The 22,891-nt window shown below is 33.4% G+C and overlaps 1 protein-coding gene across 1 annotated transcript in view; it reads right to left on the reverse strand.

Moving 5' to 3' along the window:
* Positions 1-22,891, reverse strand: part of MACROD2 (mono-ADP ribosylhydrolase 2) — a 2,173,194-nt gene that overhangs the window by 990,479 nt on the left and 1,159,824 nt on the right. Inside the window, exon 6 of the mRNA XM_049774344.1 lies at positions 16,074-16,195. Coding sequence (XP_049630301.1) covers positions 16,074-16,195 — 122 coding nt within the window. The remainder of the gene's footprint in view (positions 1-16,073; positions 16,196-22,891) is intronic.

The following is a 22,891-nucleotide window of genomic DNA, read 5'->3' on the forward strand; positions in this document are numbered from 1 at the left end:
AGGTGAATGTGGTCCCACCAGGAGGGAGAGAGACCAAAAGCAAACTAGTTTCCCATCTGCACACATATAGAAAACAACAAGGAATGACAATGAGGAAATAATTCAGATCCCCCACCATGCTTAGAGAATGAAAATGGTTGCTATAAATATCCTACAAGAACAAACAAACTATCTAGACTCTCAGACAAGGACTAGAGAGAAGAATTATGGGGAATGTTCAAAGAACTCAAAGAAAGCATAAAGTGAATTGACAAAGCACAACCAAGACTCAAGAAGTTATGAAATTAGGAACAAAAAAGAAACTTCAATATAAAATAACAGGACTAAAAAACTTGATATGCAAAATTAAAAACTAACTGAAAGTAACAGCAGAGTAACAGTAGATGAGGACAGAACCAGTGAGTTAAAAGAATAGATGAATAAAAATTCCATACAACAGAGGTTGGACAAGAGTCTTAAAATAAATGATCAGACAATGGGGAAAATCACCAAAACATGTAAATTGATTTAAATAGAAGTCAGGAATAAACTCAATAGAAAACAGATAAGAATTATTAGAGTTCCAGAGGACCAGAAATGAAACTCCCATGGAAAATCAACAGTCAAGGACAGCATTGGAGAGATGTTTCTATAGCTAAAGAGTGCATACAATCTCAAACTAGATGCCAGAAGAGATGCTAAAAAGAAATCCAAAAAAAGCACTTTCAAAGCACATCTTAGTCAGAATTTTGAATATTACTGATAGGGATAGAATATTAAGGTAAGCAAGATCAAGACGAAAAATTACATACAAAGAAGCAACCTTAGGGAGGACAACTTTGGTGATGGGAATTCCCCTGATTCGATGTTAATATGTACCTAAAATATTACTGTGAAAGATATGTAATCCGCTTTCGTCAAAATAAAAATCATATAAAAATCACATCAGATTTATCAAAAGCAACCCTACGGCCCAAATCCAATGGTGGAAGTTATGTCAATGAAATGAATCGTTACCTAGGAATTCTTTGTCCAGCCATACTTACTTTCAGGTTTGAAAAAAGAATACACAGCTTCATACATATACAATAAGTCAGACTCACGGCTAGAGTGATAGAAGAGCAGCAGGGTGTTTGCCTTGCATGTTGTTGACTCAGGAAAGATCTGGGTTTGATCTCCAGCAACCTATATGTTCTACTGAGGCTACCAGGAGTTATTTATTAGCATAAAGCCAGGAGTAAACTCAGATCTGCCATGTGTGACCAAAAAAGAAAAGAAATAAAAGAAAACTTACATACTCAAATCAACCTTAAAAGAAGAACTTAAAGACACATTGGCTCTGAAGGAAGATCTAGAAGAAAGTGATTTAGTAGACATATATAAGAGCTTTCTTTAGCTCTTCATCCCTGAAAAACTGAATACACATTTATCTCCAATGCACAAAGGTCATACTCCAAGATAGACCACATTCTGGGCCATAAAACAGACCTTTATAAAAATCAAGTGGATAGAAATTATTTCTAATATCTTCTCAGACCTTATGCACTAAAAATAAGTGACTTACAAACAAATACAGAAGACAAACTTTAGCACCTACAAATAAATCAGTCCACTGTTGAACCACCAGTGGGTCATTGATAAAATCAAAGAGGAAATTTAAAGATTTCTGAAAACAAATGAGAATGAAGAAACGAATTACCAGAATCTATGGGACACAGAAAAAGCAATATTAAGAAGGAAAGTTATAGCTTTACAAGCATTCATCAAAAAGGAAGAAAAGGCCTATAAAATAACTTAATGTCACAGCTTGAAATGTTGGAAAATGAGCAACAAAAGTGAGCTAAAAATAGGTAGGCAGAAGGAAATAATAAAAACTAGACCAAGGGCCGGAGAGATAGCATGGAGGCAGGGTGCTTGCCTTTCATGCAGAAGGATGGTGGTTCGAATCCCGGCATCCCATGTGGTCCCCCGAGCCTGCCAGGAGTGATTTCTGAGCATAGAGCCAGGAGTAACCCCTGAGCACTGTGGGTATGATCCTAAAAACAAAAACAAAACAAACAAAAAAAAACAAAAACAAAAAGAAACAAAAACAAAATTAATGTACTGGAAACCCAAAAATAATTCAAAATATCAATGAAAGAAATAATTGGTTCTTTAAAAAAATAAACAAGATTGATAAGCGATGAGTAAGACTAACAGAGAAAGAGAGAAAGAAACTAAATAAGCAGAATCAGAGATGAAAATAAAGAATCTAACTACAGATAATACAGAAAGGGTAATCAGAGATTACTTTGAAAATCTTTATGCTATATTACACAATAACCTGGAAGAAATGGATAAATTTTTGGTTTCCTACAACCTTCCAAGGTTGAGCCAAGATGATTCTGAATACCTGAAAAGACCTATAACTATTGAGGAAATTGAATGATAACCAAAACAATTCCCCATGTCCAGATGAGTTAAATAGTAAATTTGTTCAAACATTTAAAGAGCACCGACTGCCAACCAAGGTCTTCTAGACAATCCTGAAATACTCCCAAGTAGTTTCTAAGAAGCTAACATCACTTTGTTACCAAAAGCAAACCAAGACACCAAGTGGTGCTGGGGAAAATGATCAACTACATGTGAAAAAAATGAACTTAAACCTCTCCTTAACACCATGTACAAAGGACAAATCATAATGGATTAAAGACCTTGATATCATACCATAAACCATAAGGTACATAGAGGGAAACATAGGCAGAACACTCCATGACATTGAAGCTAATCCATCTTCAAGTATGAAACACAACTGACCAAAAAATCAGAAGCAAAGATAAACAAATAAGACTAAATTAAATGGAGAAGCTTCTGCACTTCAAAGAATATAATGACTAGAATACAATGGATAAAACTTAAGAAACTGAAAATTAAGATATCTTATGATCCAGCAATACCACTTCTAGGATTATAACCTCAAAACACAAAAATCTACACTCCTATGTTCATTGCAGCACTATTTACCATAGCCAGAATCTAGAAACAACCCAGGTGACCAAAAACAGATGAGTGGCTAAAGAAACTGTGATATTTCTACACAATTGAATACTATGTGGCTGTAAAAATAATGAAGTCATGAAATTTGCTTATACATGGATGGACATAGAGAATATTTATTATGCTGAGTAAAATTAGCTAGAAGATAGTGGTAGACATAGAATAATATTGCTCATCTATGGATATGAGAAAAACAAGAGATAGTATAGTAACAATATTCAGAGACATTAGAATTAATGTGTAGGAGGTCCAGCCCAGGGTAAGAAGCTTGCCAAAAATAGCAGTGATTGCAGGTAGAGTAGAAAAGAGTCTTCTAAGATAAAGATAGTTAGAACTGATTGCTCTGGAAAATAACTGCTCAAAGGGGAAAAAGCGACAAGCAAGGCCCTCCTCCATTGACAATAGTACAGACGAGTGTCAAAAAGGAAAGAGAAAGAGGGGCTGGAATGATAGCATAGCAATAGTTTGCCTTGTATGCTACCAACCTGGGATGGACCTGGGTTCAGTCCCCGGAATCCCACATGAAACCCTGAGACTGCCAAAAGTAACCCCTGAGCTCCGTCAGGTAGGCCCAAAACTTAAAAAATAAAGAAAAAAAAAGACTTCTAAAAGGAGACAGAGAGACAGGAGTGGTGGCGCAGCGGTAGGCTGTTTGCCTTGCATGTGGCTGACCTAGGACAGACCAAAGATGTTCCATATGGTCCCCCAAGCCAGGAGCGATTTCTGATTGCATAGCCAGGAGTAACCCTGAGTGTCACCAAGTGTGGCCCAAAAACCAAAAAAAAAAAGAAAAGGAAAAAAAAAACAGGAGAGAGAAAAGAAAATTTTCTTTCCTGATACAGGTGAGAATAGGCTGTTGGGAATGGGAAGAAATTGGGGGACATTGATGGCTGGAAAGATACACTGGTGAAGATGGTGTACAATTAATGACTGAAACCCAAAGTAAAAATTTTGTAACCATAGTTCTTAAATAAACAAATTAATAAAGAACCAAAGACAAAAACTGATAGTGCAAATCTGTTTATTGATTTTATGCAAATATCACTGTAATATACTTAATTTCACAATGTGCTTGGATCAGAATTTCTATGAAAAATACTATTGTGGAAAATAGTAATGCTTTTCCTGAATATGTGTCCAAATCTAATGAAAGACCCAAAACTTGAGTTGAAAATTTTGGCAAAATCAAAGTGTGTACTTTCATTTAAAATTAATTTTCCTTGACCTGTGAGTAGATTTAGATCTGTAGGTTGCACATTTGATAAAAATTCAAAATCTTGAGGAAATTAAACAAAAATTTTTAGGCATTCTTACAGAAAGAATTGATCATGCTGGGCCCGGAGATATAGCACAGCGGTGTTTGCCTTGCAAGCAGCCGATCCAGGACCAAAGGTGGTTGGTTCGAATCCCGGTGTCCCATATGGTCCCCCGTGCCTGCCAGGAGCTATTTCTGAGCAGACAGCCAGGAGTAATCCCTGAGCACCGCTGAGTGTGGCCCAAAAACCAAAAAAAAAAAAAAAAAACAAAAAAAACAAAAAAAAGAATTGATCATGCTGCAAGATTTTTTGAGAAAATATTAAATAATATATTTTTAATACAGGAAGAAATTATTTGTTTTTTGTTGCAATAAAGCCAAAGTTTAGTTCTAATTAAATTGTTTACCTCTCACATATAATTGATGAACAATTTTATATACAACCAATGCTGGAAGCCAAAAATTTGTATGCTGAATATTAGTATTATATGATGTTACTATTATACGATGTTGAATAAAATGTTGAGAAAAATTTCAGCCAAAGTGACATAATATTATGACAGTATTTCTCTGTAACTATACATTATATTCACCTTCCTAACTTCACGCATACATAGTACATAGCACTAATCATTTAATTACTATCCATTTGACATAGATGCTACAGTTGAGGCATAGAACTTGGATGCTTGAGTTAAAGAATGAAAATCTCTAGACAACACTAATTTGGCATAGAGGATGCCAACAACAACAACAACAACAAAACCCTTCACTAAAACAATGTTTTAATCTAATTATACACAGTATTCTCTCTTTGTAACAAACGTTTTGCAAAACTTCCTTGAGTGTGACATCTAAGGTATCTTTTGTATTGCTTTGTTTTGGGTTATATTCAGGTGTTCTTAGGGTTTACTCCTCGTTTTGAGTTCAGAAATCATTCTTGGGCAATATCAGAGATTGAATGCAGATAGGGCCAATTGCAAGACAAGTACCTTACCTGCTGCACTATATCTCTGATATAACAACTATTATAGTAACAACTCACAAATATTAAAAGTTGCCATGCTCTCCTCTTCTCTCTGCCTAGAACTCATAATCCCAGTATATACTTAACTTCCAGCAAGCACTTTGAATCATTTTATTAAAAAAAACAAACAAGCAAACAAAAAAAAAACAACCTTAAAATGCCTGCATGAGAGATTTCTTTAAGTCAGGCATATATTGTGATAAGTGTTTATTTGGCTATTCATATCAAAATTTATTTCTCATGATAGTTGTTTTCTTTCCTCGCTGTTCTACAATTTCTAACTGAACAATCTCCCCACGTGCTTAATTTTAGAAAGTGAAAAATGTTACTCTTGTTATTTTATGAAGTGACTGATTTTTAAAGGTTGCCAGTGGAATGAACCATGTTATTAGCAGGCTGGATGCCTCCAGCTCTTTCCAGACTTCTGGGGAAGGAAATGGGCCTAAATATTAATTTATTATTTGTATCTATGTAATATTATTCATCTTTTTGAATGCAGGATACCCAAGATTAATATGTGAGCCTATGGAGCTATCAAATATACCTCACTCTCCTGGACCCCAAAAAACAACTCATAGTATTATATTAACATCAATAGTTTAACTCTGAGTCACAGAGAGATTTTATATTTAATAAGAGCTTTCCTTGCATGTTGCTAACCTGGGTTTGATGCCTATCATTCCCTGTGAGCACTGCTGGGAATAATACCTGAGCACCAAGTCAGGACTAATTCCTGCAGGATTATTGGTAGGAATAACCCCCCAAAATAGTTTAATTCTTAAAATAGATATATATGATAAAATATGTGAATAGCTTTTGAAAACATAATAGAGGCAAAGTGATTATTATTGATCATGTAAGTTTCCTATCCCTGAGAGTTTATTTAGTTATTTTTAATTATTTTATCTGTTATTTTTATATAAATTATTTAAAAGCTTAGGGTCTCTTAAGCTATTAAGTTTTCTAGATTTCTACCTATTGATTGAAACAATTATCAAGGAAGTTTATTGAATTCATTTTGAAATCACTATAATTATATTCTTTGCTGAAATAGTCAATGTAAATAACATAGAAAAAATAAAGGTACTTTAAAAAGACTAAATAGAATTGTTGAACACCCTATAGGTACCTGAGAAATACTTGTAGGTATGAGAGTCTCATTTATATTGCTATTGGATCCAAAAACTAGCAAATGGGCAAACAAGAAATGTTGAGGGGTTAATGCTTCAGAAGAAATCATCAGCTAACCAGAGATAAATATAAAACTAATAATTTAGTTTCCCTTTCCTTGTAGAGAGGGCAATTCCAAACATGTTCTATAAGACAACAAATGGGTATATCAGGATAGTTTCAGCTGCTTCTAGTGGAAACCTGCTTGATAAAGAGATCTTTGGTTTACTTATCTTCCTTCCTTCTTCACTCCTTTGAACACTGTACCTTATCTAGTCTGAAATAAAGTACTGTGCTTATCACAAGATCTGTCTCCAATAGAACACAAATCAAGACAACATATCAATCTTTATATATAAAGAGCCAAAATATAGTACAGTGGGTAGAGCACTTGCTTTGCATTCGGCTGACCTAGCTTCAATGACCAATGACTGGAGCTTAGGGGGGCTTTTCTGGCAGTACTCAGGGTTTACTCATGACTCTGTGTTAGGGGATCATTTCTGGCTACATTCTAGAGTGCACATGTGAGGTGTCAGGAATCAAACCTGAATTGGCTATGTGTAAGGGTCCTGCACACAATACTATTCCTGTGCACATAAACACTATGTGTGTGTGTGTGTGTGTGTGTGTGTGTGTGTGTGTGTGTGTGTGTGTGTGTGTATATCTGTCTAATAAAACCTTAACATATGTAGCATGTGGGGCAGCTTCTGAGGTATGCTTGACCAGTTCACATTTTGTTGTAACCTTGACCTTGTATAAAAATGTTATTTAAATTTTCCAGTTGTTATGATTTCCCAAAGCCACTCACACAATATCCTCCCCTTTAAGGCATTATTACTGAGAATCATAGATTCAAAGGGAAAGAAAAATATAGAATAGCAGAGGAAAGGAGAAAGAATAAAACTATTACTCAAACCATTGAATTCTCTTGGCCTCAGTTTACCAGTGTCACTTTTTAAAGGAATAAAAAGCACAGGCAATTTACTTAATGTCACTATGGCCCAAATTCTTCATCTATAAAGTGAAGAAACTATAATAATTCAAGCCTGTTTTGAGATTAAATTACTAATATAGTACCTGACACAAAGTAAAGTTTCAAAATATGTTCCTTAATGCTGTAACTTTATTTCATGGCTGTATGATTAATGTCATTTTACCTCAAGAATATTTTATGATGGAGTCGGAGCAATAGTACAGCAGGTAGGCTTTTGCCTTGCACATGGTCGACCTGGGTTTGATCTCTGGCATCCCAAATGGTCCCCCAAGCCTGCCAGGAATGATTTCTGAGTGCACAGCCAGGAATAACCCCTGAGCGCTGGAGGGTGGGACCCCCCGGGTGGGACCCCCCCCAAATTCCTCAAAACAACAACAACAAAAGAATTCTTTATGAGGTAGTCACATAATGATATTGTGTAGTATATGGAAATATTGTTTTAGCATATAATTATAAGTCTCCGATGAATCACCATAATTAAATTTTTCTTCCATTTCTGCTGCCTATATTTGATCACTTGCTACTCTCAGTAACAATAACTCAATAAAAATAGTTTTTGCAGAAATATTTTATACCTCTCTGCACAAATACGATAATATAGAAAGGATGAGAAAAAAAGAAAAAAGGAAAACAAACTATTGATTTAATTATTTACTATTTGACTAAATTAGCACCTGGCAAATATTTTGAGAATATGATTAACAAATAAAATAGTATATAGGAATACTTGCGATAAATTAGAAAGTGAAGCACAAATGTAAAAATAACTTTTGTTCTTATTAATTACTGATGGTCTCATTAGTCACACAGCTGATTACAGTCTAGCTAGGAAAGACATAAAAACTTTAATCATGGTTATAAATGAACATAAAAGTAAGACTAGTTCTAAAATAAATTGAAAAAAGAAGACCAATGTTGTCAAAAAAAAAAAGCTACTATACAGAGCTGTCGGTATAGTAATGGTGAAACTGCAGAAGAGCAGAAATAACTAACTAAAGGGTCAACTTCTTTATAGTTGCAGAATTAGTCTTGAAGAAAGAACTGCATTGATTGATATGTCCTGTAATGTAAACCCAGATCATACACTAAAACAATCATTTAGAAATTTCATATTGAGAACTCATTACATTGGCAACCCACTCAGAAGAGAATTTGGACAAGAAAATAAGATTCAATACATTTCAAAGTGAAAACTTATAAAGTGAAAAAGTTAAATGTAAAACCCCAAATTTGCTTATTGCCACTATGCTTAGAGGTAGTCCTAAGATGTTTTAGGTCCTTCTTCTCTTCCATTAAAAGTTACTGAGGTTTAAAAAATCTGTGGTCCACAGAGGGAAGGAACACATTTTAGCTTAGAAAGATTGCTATCAGTATTGGGTGTTTTCTTCCGATGAGCTTTTGTAATATTTCCATATAATAAAATATATTACATGGCAATTATATGAAAGAACAGTTAAACATGATACTGAAACACCTATGCAGATTTTAACCTGTCATCCTCACAAACAAGGTAAGAAATATATGGTTCGTTGGTAGTCACACCAAAAAATAGCATAATCACAGAAATTTACCAGATTCATGTATGCCTTCCTACTTATGAAACAACTATGTTTAACTTAAGTAAAATGATTTGTATTTATATTTTAATCATTTAAAAATAATTTTCTCACTACATACATGACTCAAAGATTATAAAATGCTATGTCACTGATTGCAGAGCCCAGAGTAACCCCTAAGCATCATTGGGTGTGACCCCAAAGTCTAACCCCCCAAATCAAAACAAAGAATCAAAATCAACTTGGTGCATCACATTGCATCAATGGAAAGTCTTTTCTCGTACTTAATATTATTGGGAATTATGAATCTGTGTTCTACAGAATAGTAGAGGGATTAAGGCTCATGCTGGTCCTGGTCCTATAACCTGCCCCAAGCATTGTTGGGTAGAGCCTTGGAAGTCCTTAGCATTCATTAAAAAAGAAACTACAAATCCATGACTTCCCGTTTAGATAATGCTGAGAGAATAAATCTTGTAATATCTTTTTTTAAAGCAAATTAATGATATTTTCTGAAGGAAAAGTACACTGGTCATACATTAATAGTCATGCTAGGAGTCCAACTCCATCCATCACATGCCAGGCTTCCACACTTTCAACCTTATTTCTAGCCCACATTGTATTTAAACTAAGGGTTAGGTTCCGAAAATGAAATTTGATGGTTAAATAATTTGCTTTGGGAATGTTAAATTCAGATTGTAAACATAGAATGAGACAGAGAATAAAGAATAATATTAAAACATGGCAACCTTGCTCTCCCCCATCCACAATACCTTCATGCTCTGCTTTTATCTTTCATTCTAGCTGAATTATTCCAGGTACAAGGAGCAGGGAGAACAAGATGGGTCTATTTCCATCAACATGAAAGGGACCAGAGAATACACTGTCAACATTAACAAACACATCTATAGTGTAGATTTAAGAAATATCACTTAAGAAAATCAATAAATTTTGTCTAAAGGAGATGGACAGAGAAGAGTTGTATATTTACACCAAGTTTAACAAAGCCACTAGGACCAAAGGAATAAGGAACATCCTGTACCCTGTACCTGTTGCTTTATTCATAAACATAATGAGGATGAAGACTGACCAAACTTCATACACTGGTTGCCTTCATGGCAGTTATAATAGTCACCACAAAGTCTCTAGTCAGTCAATATGAGTGAGAACTAAACTGATGAAATAAGACATTTACACATTTTTTAAAAATACAAAATTTATAAAATATTTAATCACCACAACAAAAAATATAAATAGTATAGAATCATATTGAACCTACCCTGAACAACAGTACCTTGTAAAAAATGAAATGCTATCAATAAATTCCAATTGCCTGCCTTTAGTGAATATTTCCCAAATACAGATTTCCCTTCATATGTAATATACATTCTAAAAAATGCCCCATTTCTGTATTGTCTTCCTCCAGACTAAAAATGCCCTTCTAATTTTCTCTAGCCCTGACACTGTACTGAATATCAAAGTTATTTAATTATTTCACTAATTTAGTATTCATTTATCAAGCTACATGCAATTAAATACTGTGATTCTAAGAATGAAACATATATCTTTGCTCCATCATAGGATTTAGGGATAAACATTTGTATTTTTCCTGATTTTTCTATGAACTTCTTTCCTGTAGCACCATTAAAAACTCATTTGCTTTCTAATTAGCCTAAACATGGTACATTATATTTCTGCTAGACTGAAATCAACTTATGATTATCAAGGATAGATACAAAATGGAATTTGTGTCTATGTGAATTCTTCCCAAGGGGAACTGAGTTAGAGGAAAATAAGTGAATTATATTTACAATATGTCAGAAGAAAATGGATACATGTGCACATGAGGTCTAGGAGGCAAGAGAAATTGGTCAGATTTGTTTCATTTGAAATCCTGTGGTTGTGAAGGAGAATGCTTATTAAAATCATCAATAAAATTATTCTTCAATAAGTCTTTTTTTGTTTTGTTTTGTTTTGTTTTGTTTTGTTTTTGGGTCACAGCCGGTGAAGCTCAGGGGTTACTCCTGGCTATGTGCTCAGAAATCGCTCCTGGCTTGGGAGACCATATTGGACCTTAGAGAAAGAACCCAGGTCAGTCCTGGGTCACCTGTGTGCGAGGCAAACGCCCTATTGTTGTGCTAAAGCACCAGCAACTCTCCAATTAGTCTTAATAAAACTGCACTGAGTTCAGGGAAAATAAATGCCATTAGGTTTGTTAATTAACTTGATTTGTGGTTATATCTATATCTATATCTCTATATATCTATATCTATATCTATATCTATATCTATATCTATATCTATATCTAATCTATCTATCTATCTATCTATCTATCTATCTATCTATCTATCTATCTATCTATCTATCTATCTATAGCCATTAAAAGTAATGGACAGAAAAGAGAAAAGCAAGAAAATATTCACTCCTCAAATAGTGTTGTTTGTTTGGGGAGTCACATGAAGTAGTGCTCAGGGATTACTCCTGGCTGTGTGTTCAGGAGTTACTCCTGGTGCTTGGAGGACCATAGGAAAGACTGGAATCCAACCTGGATGCAAGGTGAATGCCCCACCTGGTGTACTATCACTCCAGGCACATTCTTTCCTTTTACTAAAAGGAAGATTATATTATCAAATTGCAAAATTTTATTCACAATAAATCCAACTCCCAAATAGTTGCCTTAGTCCTAGGTAGTTATATATAACTAAATTCCTTTATTTTTTTAAATTTCAAATGTCTTTTTTTTTTTAACTAAACTTGAAATTAAATGACATTTATTTATTGGTTTCATGTTTGTCAAAGACTTTCTTCACATACTCCTTTCCAAACTTCTTCTGGTTGAGCTGCTTAGTGCTTTCATTATTCTCTAATTTATGCTGCCAAAGTGAAAAGTAATTTGCTAAATTTCTTGATATGAAGGTATTAGAAAATTAATTATATTCTGATCTCCTGTGTATTTGCAGTTTAAGGGGTAAATTGCAGGGAAAGAATTATGCCTGACCATCATAAATTTCTCATTAATTATAGAATTGTTGACATCTGTTATAAGATCTTTAGAAGCCATAAGAAAACTCCAAAGTATTTCAAATAATAAAATTGTCATTATCTTGTCATTTTATATGTTTGGATCATCAGGGACACAAACTGTGTGTTTGCAGATAAACACTACATCTTTGAAACCTTAGATACCTATATAAATACCTATAAAATACCTATAACCATTACATTTTTGACATCTTAAATGTTCCCTTAAGCGACCTATATGCAGTAAGTACTAGATTATTACTCATGTGCAATAGATAAACAATACTACACTACTTGTTTTGTTTTCCGAGTAAAACTTTGAGGAACTTGTATCTCTGGAGAAATTAGAGTAAAGCATATGTCTTAGTCTTCTGTTATGACTTTAAAATGTTTATTTTTGCAAAAATAAGTGGTATCCATTAAAATGTTTATTTACTTCTTGATATTTCTCTGACTGTTTTCAGGTAGGTAGGAATATATGAAAAGTTACAGGCAGTGAAATGGGAGCAAAAATGCAAAGTCACTTGTAGACTGAGAAAGTCAAAAGTTCATGCAAAGCATTTCAGCCTGTTGTCTTTTGGTGGTCAGAAAAGGTTTTGGGGTTATACCCAGAAGTACTCAGGCTTTCTCCTGGATCTATCTATGCTCAGAAAAAAATTCCTGGTGGTGCTTGAAGAACAATAGATGTATTAAAGATTGAACTTGGGCCGGCCATATACCAGGCAAGTTCCTGAAATGTGGTACTTGTCTCCAGACTCTCTCAGTCTGTTTTTATGCTATTAAACATCATTTCTATATACTACAATATCCAGATATAATAATGCCCTTAAACTAGAATTGCAGTTATAGATAACTTAAATTTTGGGATCATTGGTAGTTAAAGCCCAGCCCAACCAATTCAGATCAAGAAAGTAATACATTCAATTATTTCATTTACCATATTTCCACAGATGTAAACTTCCTTGCAGATAAGGAATCAATCATTTATTTATTTTTTTAAGATTGCTCTCAAGAACCCCATAGTGGGAGAAAACATGGTAAGATGAGTGTATTTGAAAGTATATACAAGAATACGAATTTAAGAAAGTTATCTGTGCTAAATATTAGCATAATTTAATGCAAATGAATACATTAACTGACTAATCTGAAATTTTCTGTGCTAGAAATACATATTTAACAGCCACAATATTAGTAATTATTATAAATATAATTATTTCAATATTAATTTTATTGGTCATTTATAATTCTGACATATATTATTAGATTTTTGCTTGAAAAATATTAAGTATGGTCTCCTGAGAAACCTGGAGTGACCCCTGAGAAAAGAGACAGATTTGAGAACTTCAGGGGTTGTTCCAAGAAACAAATGTGAAATAAGTCTTAGTCAATAATATTATATATGATGTGATAAGAGATCTGTTATTCTAATATATATCAAAGCAGAAATATTAACAAGTTCTCCAAAGTTTCAAGTCATAACATAGGAAAATATTTATCATTATAATGATCTTGCCAATTAAAATGGTGGTTTTCAACGACCTCTTACATTTACTTTCACGCCTAATAACAGTAATAACCTCAAGATTTAGACAAGTGAAGTAATAGCAATATATTAACTGAATTTCAATGTATAAAATTAAATTTACAAAATAGTATAATGACTTATCTGTGACTACCAGTAATTGGTAGAGCTATGACTAGGCCATGTTGGAAAGGAGTTTATAAGAAATATTCTGTATTAAGTACATGAGTTAAATATTTTTTTCCATCATAATGATCAGGCTTTTAATGTCAATTGCCTCTCCCCAATTGTGATAAGTCTGAAGGTACAAACTTATACCAAAAGATCTACAGATATAGTTGTGGCATATCTAAGAATGCTTTCCATTTTATGTCAATGAGAATGATAATTTTATGATATAATTATAATTTCTGTAATGATGGTAAGTAACATGAAATTCTGTATGAAATAACATGAAAAATATAAATATAATAAACATATAAATAAATGATGATAATAATAAATAAAAATAAATTAAAAAATAATAAATATATATAAAAATAAATAACATGAAATTTTGAATCCAATAAGCTTTTCAATACAAGCTAAGGAAAGAAGGGAAAGAGAAAAAAGAGATAAAGAAAAAGTTCCATTATTGAAAATAAAATGCAAGGCCTTTGATTACAATTCTAGTCAACCATGTAGGAATATAATGATAAATTTAGATCTACATTTTGCTTCAAATTTCACTGATATTTTCCATTTCCATTTATATTTACCACTATTGGAATAAAATCAGTTTAGTATAAGCTTATAATTTTGTCCCTGTACCATGTTACTAACACTTCAACATCATCAGAGAAGCTAAGATAGAGTCCAAATAAGAATGATAAAAATCTTGCTGTTTCAGCAACAGGTCATCCAATAAAGTTAATTTAACTTTGCCCACAACTTTTCTATTATATAATTATGGTAGCAAACAATGTGCTTAAAAATATGATTAGTTTGAAGATATTCACAGTTAAGAAGATTTTTTTTTTCCATTCTTAAAAAAAATGAGTGTGTTCCTTGCTTCCACCCCTCACTCTAGATTTTTATTTATTTACCTCCCCGACTTTTTACTGGCTTAAAAATTATTAGAAATGCCAATGAATTCATTATAAATGCCTTTTCAGGTTTTAAAAAAATCAATATTTTCCAAATTGGAAACTTTTACGTATTCATTTTCCCAAGTATTTCAGTTCCCTTGCTTTTTTAAATCAATAAGCCATATTGACAAAATTTAAATTAATCCCTCAATGTGCACACACACCTGTTCTGATTTTCTGATCATCCTGCAAAGGACAAAAATATCCAAATGTTTAAGTAGGTGTTTTGAGTCTATTTTGTTTGAATTTCAGCCTTCTCCTCTAAGAAAGAAAGGAACCTTATTTATTGATTCATATGAAATAAGAAATAATTGAAATCTGGAAACAGGAGAAAAACTTCTTCACTGATAATAATTATGTAAATATTAAAATATCTATAATTATCTTGAAAAAAGTACTTTTATTTCAAACAAACTCACATACAAAGCATCTCATATTTTTAATCATTTCTGAACATGTATAGAGACCACTTTGGGTTGTTTAAATGTGCCTGGCTTCTATTATTTCTTCTGATCCATTCAGCCTGCTAAGAAGTCACATGTTTAACTAAATTCTTGCTCCACAATTTGAGCAATATTGTAATATATTTAGAAGAACTCAAGGGATTTTGCTTAAATTAAATTATTATTGTGTATTTACACTCTCATCGCTTTTATAGTGTTATTTTCCTCCTGTCATAGACATATAATAAACACAGGGTATGTTACAAAAGAAAACCAGGTGAATAAACATCTCCAAATCTAGCTAATGGAGTCTTCCTTTCATGTTAACTTACTGGTAAAGAAATAGATTAGATCCACATTTTCTGAACTCTATCTAAATTGACAAAACAGACATGATGTGGCAGACCCAACTAGCCACTGGTTTAGAAAAATAAATACATCTAAAAGAATAATAACTTTCAAGAAACACACAATGAATTTCTGCTGAGTATTTCTAAAATTGTGTTTTTCTATATGCATGTGTTTTTATAGATGCATGTTTTATATATGTATATATGGTAGGAAAAATTACACACACATAAATATGCAAGTGATACAACATTAATGCACAGCATTACAATAAACTTAAAATGCTTGCCATTTTCCCTCTTTAAGTTTTCTAACCACACCACCATCTTAATATATTCAGAATATGAAGACCAATTAAAGCAAAGAAATTAGGTGAGTGAGGCTGTTCCAGCTGTGGGATCCTATAGTTTAAAGTCCCCACATTAGGCACAATTTCAAGATAAAAAAGAGTGGAATTACAATAAGCAATAATAGACCACATCAATTACTATAGATCCCTAAAATTAATTTTCTCAAATTTGAGATCTATTTTTACCTCATTTTGTATAAAATCCTTTTCAAAAACGTAAAGGCTGGAAAAGAAGATGAAGGTACTTACAACAGATCGGAGGTTATTTTCTTTTACCAGCTTCAAAGATGATTTATAGCAATTTGCAAGGTCTTCCTTGTGGGAACCATTTATGTGGCCTCTGGCTATGGGCCCTACAGTATGGATGGCATCTGTAATTGAAAAGGAAAAAAATAGAATAAGCAAGTTATTTTTCACTTTTTATATAATTGGAACTTTATTTCAGGAATTTGTGTTGGAGCCTGAAGACACACAAGCTAAGAAATATTGAGGATATAAATGTTTCTGTAGTCAAAGACTTTAGCAGAGCTTAGCTTCCCAAAGCAGGCTACTTCCCAAGGAGGTAATAATTGTGGAAAGAAATCCCCTACAAGTAAATTATTCTGTTGATATTGGTCAGATCAAAGAAAGACAAATTGTAATAAAGTGATTTGTATAATTGGCACCTTGGTAAAAGGGAAATCCTTGTTGGGAAGTAAAGTGAAAAAGAATTGCCCACAAATGAGCAATTTGAATTGACAGGGGAAGGAAAAACTGATGCCATGCAACAATATCTTTATAAATAAGACAATAGTTCAGGCATTGCAGACAATAAAAAAGAAACATTTCAGAAAATATGCCAATATAACAATCAGTCATAATTCTAAAAGAAATAATTTTAAATTATAATGACTGACTTGAAAGTGTGTTTTCTATCCTTCACATTCATTAGAAATCAGGAATAACACTTCTAATTAACTACTATATTAAAAGTTTTATGCAAGTAATATATACTTTTGAGTCTATATATTTGAAAACATAATATTTAGTTTTTACATATAAATCAGTTATTTTGTTATTCTACCTTTTAAAAACAATTTTTATTGTGATCACTCTAAATTACAAGACTTTCATAGTTATATTTAAGGTACATAAGTGACAGTTAATTAGTTAGTCTATCTTATATTAACTTACACATTTAAAAATTTAGAAATATAGGGGCCAGTGCAGTGGCGCTAGAGGTAAGGCATCTGACTTGCAAGGGCTAGCCTAGAATTGCAGTTTGATACCCTGGCTTTCCATATGGTCCCCAAGGCAGGAGCGATTTCTGAGTGCATAGCCAGAAGTAACCCCTGAGCATCAATGGGGTGCCTCCCCCCAAAAAAACCCCCAAATTAGAAATATACCGAAAAGTCTTTTAAAAGCGACATCTGGAGCTACTTCCTGATTACCGGTGACAATCAATGAACACAGCAAAATCAGCTCCCAAACGCCTAACCTCAGGTAGGATTGCCGCCACCCATAAGGACAGGGGATAATTCCTGCCTGGCTTTGGGCTACAGGGGACTCTATTAAAAGCAACAGCTGGAGCTACTTCTTGATGCTACTTCTTGATCCCGGATGACAATCAAAGAAGAACACAGCAAAATAAATAAATAAAAATAAAGATCGTGGTCTCTCTACTTTGCTCCATGACTGCGCACTTCTTATAGAACACAAACCCCATCGCAACACGGAGTAAGAATCACATTTCAAGTGTGGCAATGGGGAAACAATACAGGACAACAGCATGCATAGAGAATGAAGATGGCAGCTCTGATGACGAAAAAAATAATGCCAACCACCTAATTAACTTCTCAGATAAGGAGTTTAGAATAGAAATATGGAGTATGTTTATAGAACTCAAAGAAAGCATAGATTGATCTAAAAAGAACACATATATAGAAATCAGAAAACTCTAAACTGAAATAACAGGGCTGAAAAAATTCAGTAGAGGAAATGTAAAACTCTATGGAAAGCCTATCCAAGAGTAACAGCAGCTGAAGACAGAATTAGTGAGCTGGAAGATGAGTTGTGTAATGGAAAGCAAATGGAAAAACTACTCAAAGATTTTGAACAGATAAAAATAGAAATGTTTGATAAATTCAACCGAAACAACATAAGAATCACTGGAGTCCCAGAAACACAGGAAGAAAATCCCCAGGAAGAATCAACAATCAAGAACGTCATTACAGAGCAACTCCCAGAGATAAAGACTGCAAACAACCAAACCCTACATGCCAGAAGAGTACCAGCTGAAAGAGACCCCAGGAAAAACACCCCAAGACACATCCTACTCACAATGACAAATCCCACAAATAGGGATAGAATACTAAAAGTAGCAAGATTCAAAAGGGAAGTTACATTTAAAGGAGTATCCTTCAGATTTACAGCAGACCTGTCACAAGAAACCCTCAAGGCCAGAAGGCAGTGGTGGGTGATAGTGACAAAATTCAATGAAATGAATACTTCACCTAGAATACTGAACCTAGCCAGACTCACTTTCAGATTTGAAGGAAGTATACATGGCATCATGGATAAATAACAGCACAGAAACATTACAGACTCAAAACCAGCCTAAAAAAAAATTGAAAGGTCTACTTTAAGGAAAGACCAAACTTCTACACAAAGATGACATTAAATTCATAAAAATTACCTCTCCAATGTCAATGGAGTTAGTCAATGGACTAACTGCACCTGTTAAGAGACACAGAGTAGCAAAATGGATCAGAAAGCTGAATCCAACATTTTGCTGTCTACAAGAAACACATCTGAATAATCAAAACAAGTATAGACTCAAAATCAAAGGCTGGAGGAAAATTATCAAAGCAAACAACACCCTTATAAAAGCTGGAGAGGCCATATTAGTATCAGATGAAACAAACTTTAGACTCAGAAATATTATAAAGGACATAGATGGTCATTTTGTACTAATAAAAGTATATGTACAACAAGAAGAAATCACACTCCTAAACATATACACACCCAATGATGTAGTTGCAAAATATTTAATACAACTCTTGACAAAAATGAAAGAAGATATCAATACCAACACAATAATAGTGGGAGATCTCAACACTACCCTGACTACCAGGTTGAAACCCAACCAGAATATATATATATATATATACATATATACTGAAACAAATGACAATGAAGACACAAATTGTCAGAATTTATGGGACATAACCAAAGCAGTACTAAGAGAAAAAATTATAGCCTTGCAAGCATACATCAGAAATAAAGAAGGGTCCTATATAAAAAGCTTGATGGCAGAGCTTTTAGCACTAGAAAATGTCCAAGAAAGGAACCAAAAATAGGTAGGCAGAAGAAAATAACAAAGCTTAGAGAAGAAATCAATGAAATGGAAACCCAAGAAACAATTCAAAAAATCAACAAAAGCAAAAGTTGGTTCTTTGAAAAAATAAACAAGATCAATAAACTGCTAGCAAACCTCACAAAGAAATGGAGAGAGAGAAATCTAATACACTGGATTAGGAATGAAAAGGGGGAGATCACCACAGATACTTCAGAGATTCAAAGATTAATCAGAAACTACTTTGAGAAACTCTATGCCATGAAACATGCAAACCTGGAGGAAATGGATAAATTCTTGGACTCTTAAAATCTTCCCTGGTTAAACCAGGATGACCTTGCACATCTAAACAGACACAGTACTACTGAGGAAATTAAAATGGTCATCAAGAATATTCCCCAAAACAAAGCCCAGGCCCAGATGGATTCACTAATGAATTCTTTCAAACCTTTCAAGAGGAAATCCTACCAATCCTCTTCAGGCTCTTTCATGAAATTGAAGAATCAAGAACACTTCCAAATAGTTTTTACAAAGCTAACATCAAAACCAAACAGAGATGCTGCAAAAAAGGAAAGCTACAGACCAACATCCCTGATGAACACAGATGCAAAGATCCTCAACAAAATTCTGGCAAACAGGGTCCAATGCCTCTCCAGGAAGGTCATTCACAAGAACCAAGTAGGTTTCATTCCATAAATGCAAGGATGCTTAAACATCCATAAATCAATCAACATAATACACCATAATACAAAAAATAAAAACCATATGATCATATTAATAGGTGCAGAGAAAGCATTTGATAAGGTCCAACACCCATTCTTGATAAAAAACACTCATCAACATGGGAATAAAAGAAGCATTTCTCAATATAGTAGAGGCAATCTACTACAAGCCAATGGCAAATATTATTCTCAGTGGAGATAAACTAAACTATAAAAGCCTTTCCTCTAAAATCCAGCACAAGACAAGGCTGCCTGCTCTTGACCCCTACTATTCAACACAGTACTGGAAGTTAGTGATTAGGCAAGAAAAAGAAATCAAGGGCATTCAGGTAGGAAAGAAAGAAGTCAAGCTCTCACTGTTTGCAGATGACATGATACTATATTTAGAAAAACCTATAAACTCTACCAAAAAGCTTCTAGAAACAATAGATTCATATATCAAAGTGGCAGGCTACAAAATTAACATGCAAAAATCTATAGCCTTCTTATACACCAATAATGATAGATAAAAAATGGATATAAAATTGCATTTACATTAGTGCCGCACAAACTCAAATATTTTGGAGTCAAGTTAACTAAAGATGTGAAGGACTTATACAAAACAATCTACAAAACCTAAAACCATAAGGTATATCAAACAACACTTAGGTAACACACTCCTGGACATTGAAATTAAAGGCATCTTCAGGAAAGAAACAGCACTCTCCAAACAAGTCAAAGCAGAGATACACAAATGGACAGATGGTACTATATTAAGCTGAGAAACTTCTGTACTTCAAAGGAAATAATGCCTAATATACAAAAGCCACCCACAAAATAAGGGAAGCTATTTACACAATACCCATCAGATAAGGGGCTAATTACTAAGATATACAAGGTACTGACAGAACTTAAGAAAAACAATATAACTCCATAAAAAATGGGGAGAAATAATGAACAAACACTTTTCCAAAGAAGAAATACAAATGGCCAAAAGGCACATGAAAAAAAATGCTCCACATCACTAATCATCAGGGAGATGCAAATCAAAACAATAATGAGGTACCATCTCACACCACAGAGACGGGCACACATCACAAAAAAAACAAGAACAATCAGTGCTGGTGGGGATGTGGGGAAAAAGAAACTCTCATTCATTGCTGGTGGGAATGTCATCTAGTCCAGCCCCTATGAAAAACAATATGGAGATTCCTCAAAAAACTAGAAATTGAGCTCCCATTTGACCCAGCTATACAACTCTTAGGAATATACCCTAGGAACACAAAAATCCAATATAAAAATTCCTTCCTCACACCTATATTTATTGCAGTGCTATTTACAATAGCCAGACTCTGGAAACAACCAAGATGCCCTTTAATAGATGAATGGCTAAAGAAACTGTGGTACATATACACAGGAGAAATGAAGTCATGAAATTTTTCTATGCATGGATATACATGGAATCTATTATGCTGAGTGAAATAAGTCAGGGGGAGAGAGACACAGTATAGTCTCACTCATCCATGGGTTTTAAGAAAAATTAAAGACATTAAAATAATTCTCAGAGATTAGGGCCAGAAGGACCTGCTCAAGAAATGAAGCTCACTATAAGGAGTGGTGAATGCAGTTAGAGAAATAACTACGCTGAGACCTATCATAACAATATCAGTGAGTGAGGCATGTAGATAGCCTGTCTTGAATACAAGCGAGGAGTAGGGAGGGAAGAGATGGGGGTTTTGGTAATGGGAAGGTTGCTTGGTGAAGAGGGGTATTCTTGTTATGACTGAAACCCAACTACAATTATGTTTGTAATCACAGTGTTTAAATAAAGAAATTATTTTTAAAAAATCTCATAGTAACAACAGCACATTTGAATCATAGCACACTTCATGAGAAAGTTGTGTAGAAAACCACCGAGCTTGGTGAGTCTAAACATTAATACAGAACACTCAACCAGCACCAATCACAGACCAGTAAATCCTTATATCATGACGTTAGTCACACCATGAAGAGATAGAACAATTATTTCAAATTGACCCCTATTGATTGAAGTTTTGAGAATTCCATTTTGCCTCTGTATTGTAACAAACAATATGAAGTAAATTTATAAGGGGGCAGGATATGAGGGTGAGTGGGAAAAAATAAATATAATGAAATAGGATAAACTTGTTTTACTCTCAAATAATATTATCATAAAGTAACCAAATTTAAATTCAATAAATTGAAAATGCATTTTAATTCTTGCTTTCCAGAACTATCAATTAATTAAAAAATTTGTCCATTTCATTATGCAACTTACCAACTTTATTAAATAACACAAAACTGATATAATATTAAAAAATATAAGCAAAACTACTCACAATTTGTCTAAATTGAACCACTTCACTTATTTTTAAATACAAAAGAATAAGAATACATTGCAAACATTTGAAATACATAAAATTGTATGTATCAAATTATATGTAAGATTTCAATAGCTGAACAAAAGCCACTAAGAGAAAAATCATGTTGACTGCCTGATAAGTGTCAAGAACATTATTTGGTGTTTAGACAATACTAATATAATGGATTCAAACTTTAACTGCGAAACAGCATTTAAACCCTTGTCAGATAAGATTAACAGTATTTTTGTGATCAAATAAGTAGAAAAACTTTCCAAAGAGTTAATGCAGATGCTAGAATTAAAACATGGCTTTAACATAAGAACCACTGAAGTGCATAAAAATGTTAAGGGGTATTTGGTTTTATGTAAAAATATATTTATATATGTAATAATTGTATCAAATAACTGTTGCTTGTACTGAAAAAATGAGCTCTTTTATAATTATTTTCTTTAGTAACAACTTTTTTGAGTTCAGTTAAGACTAGTCATAGTGAAGACAGTATTCAATAGAATAACATTTCCAAAGTGGAGTTTTACAATATCAATTTAAAGGTCCATAAATTTGTGTATTAAATCTTCAGTTAAACTTCATTCAATCTGGTTACCTCAGTGTAGAACTTATCTGTGAATATAATTTCTGCCACACAAA

The sequence above is a fragment of the Suncus etruscus genome, chromosome 6 (assembly GCF_024139225.1).
Source record: "Suncus etruscus isolate mSunEtr1 chromosome 6, mSunEtr1.pri.cur, whole genome shotgun sequence".
Classification (NCBI taxonomy): Eukaryota; Metazoa; Chordata; class Mammalia; order Eulipotyphla; family Soricidae; genus Suncus; species Suncus etruscus.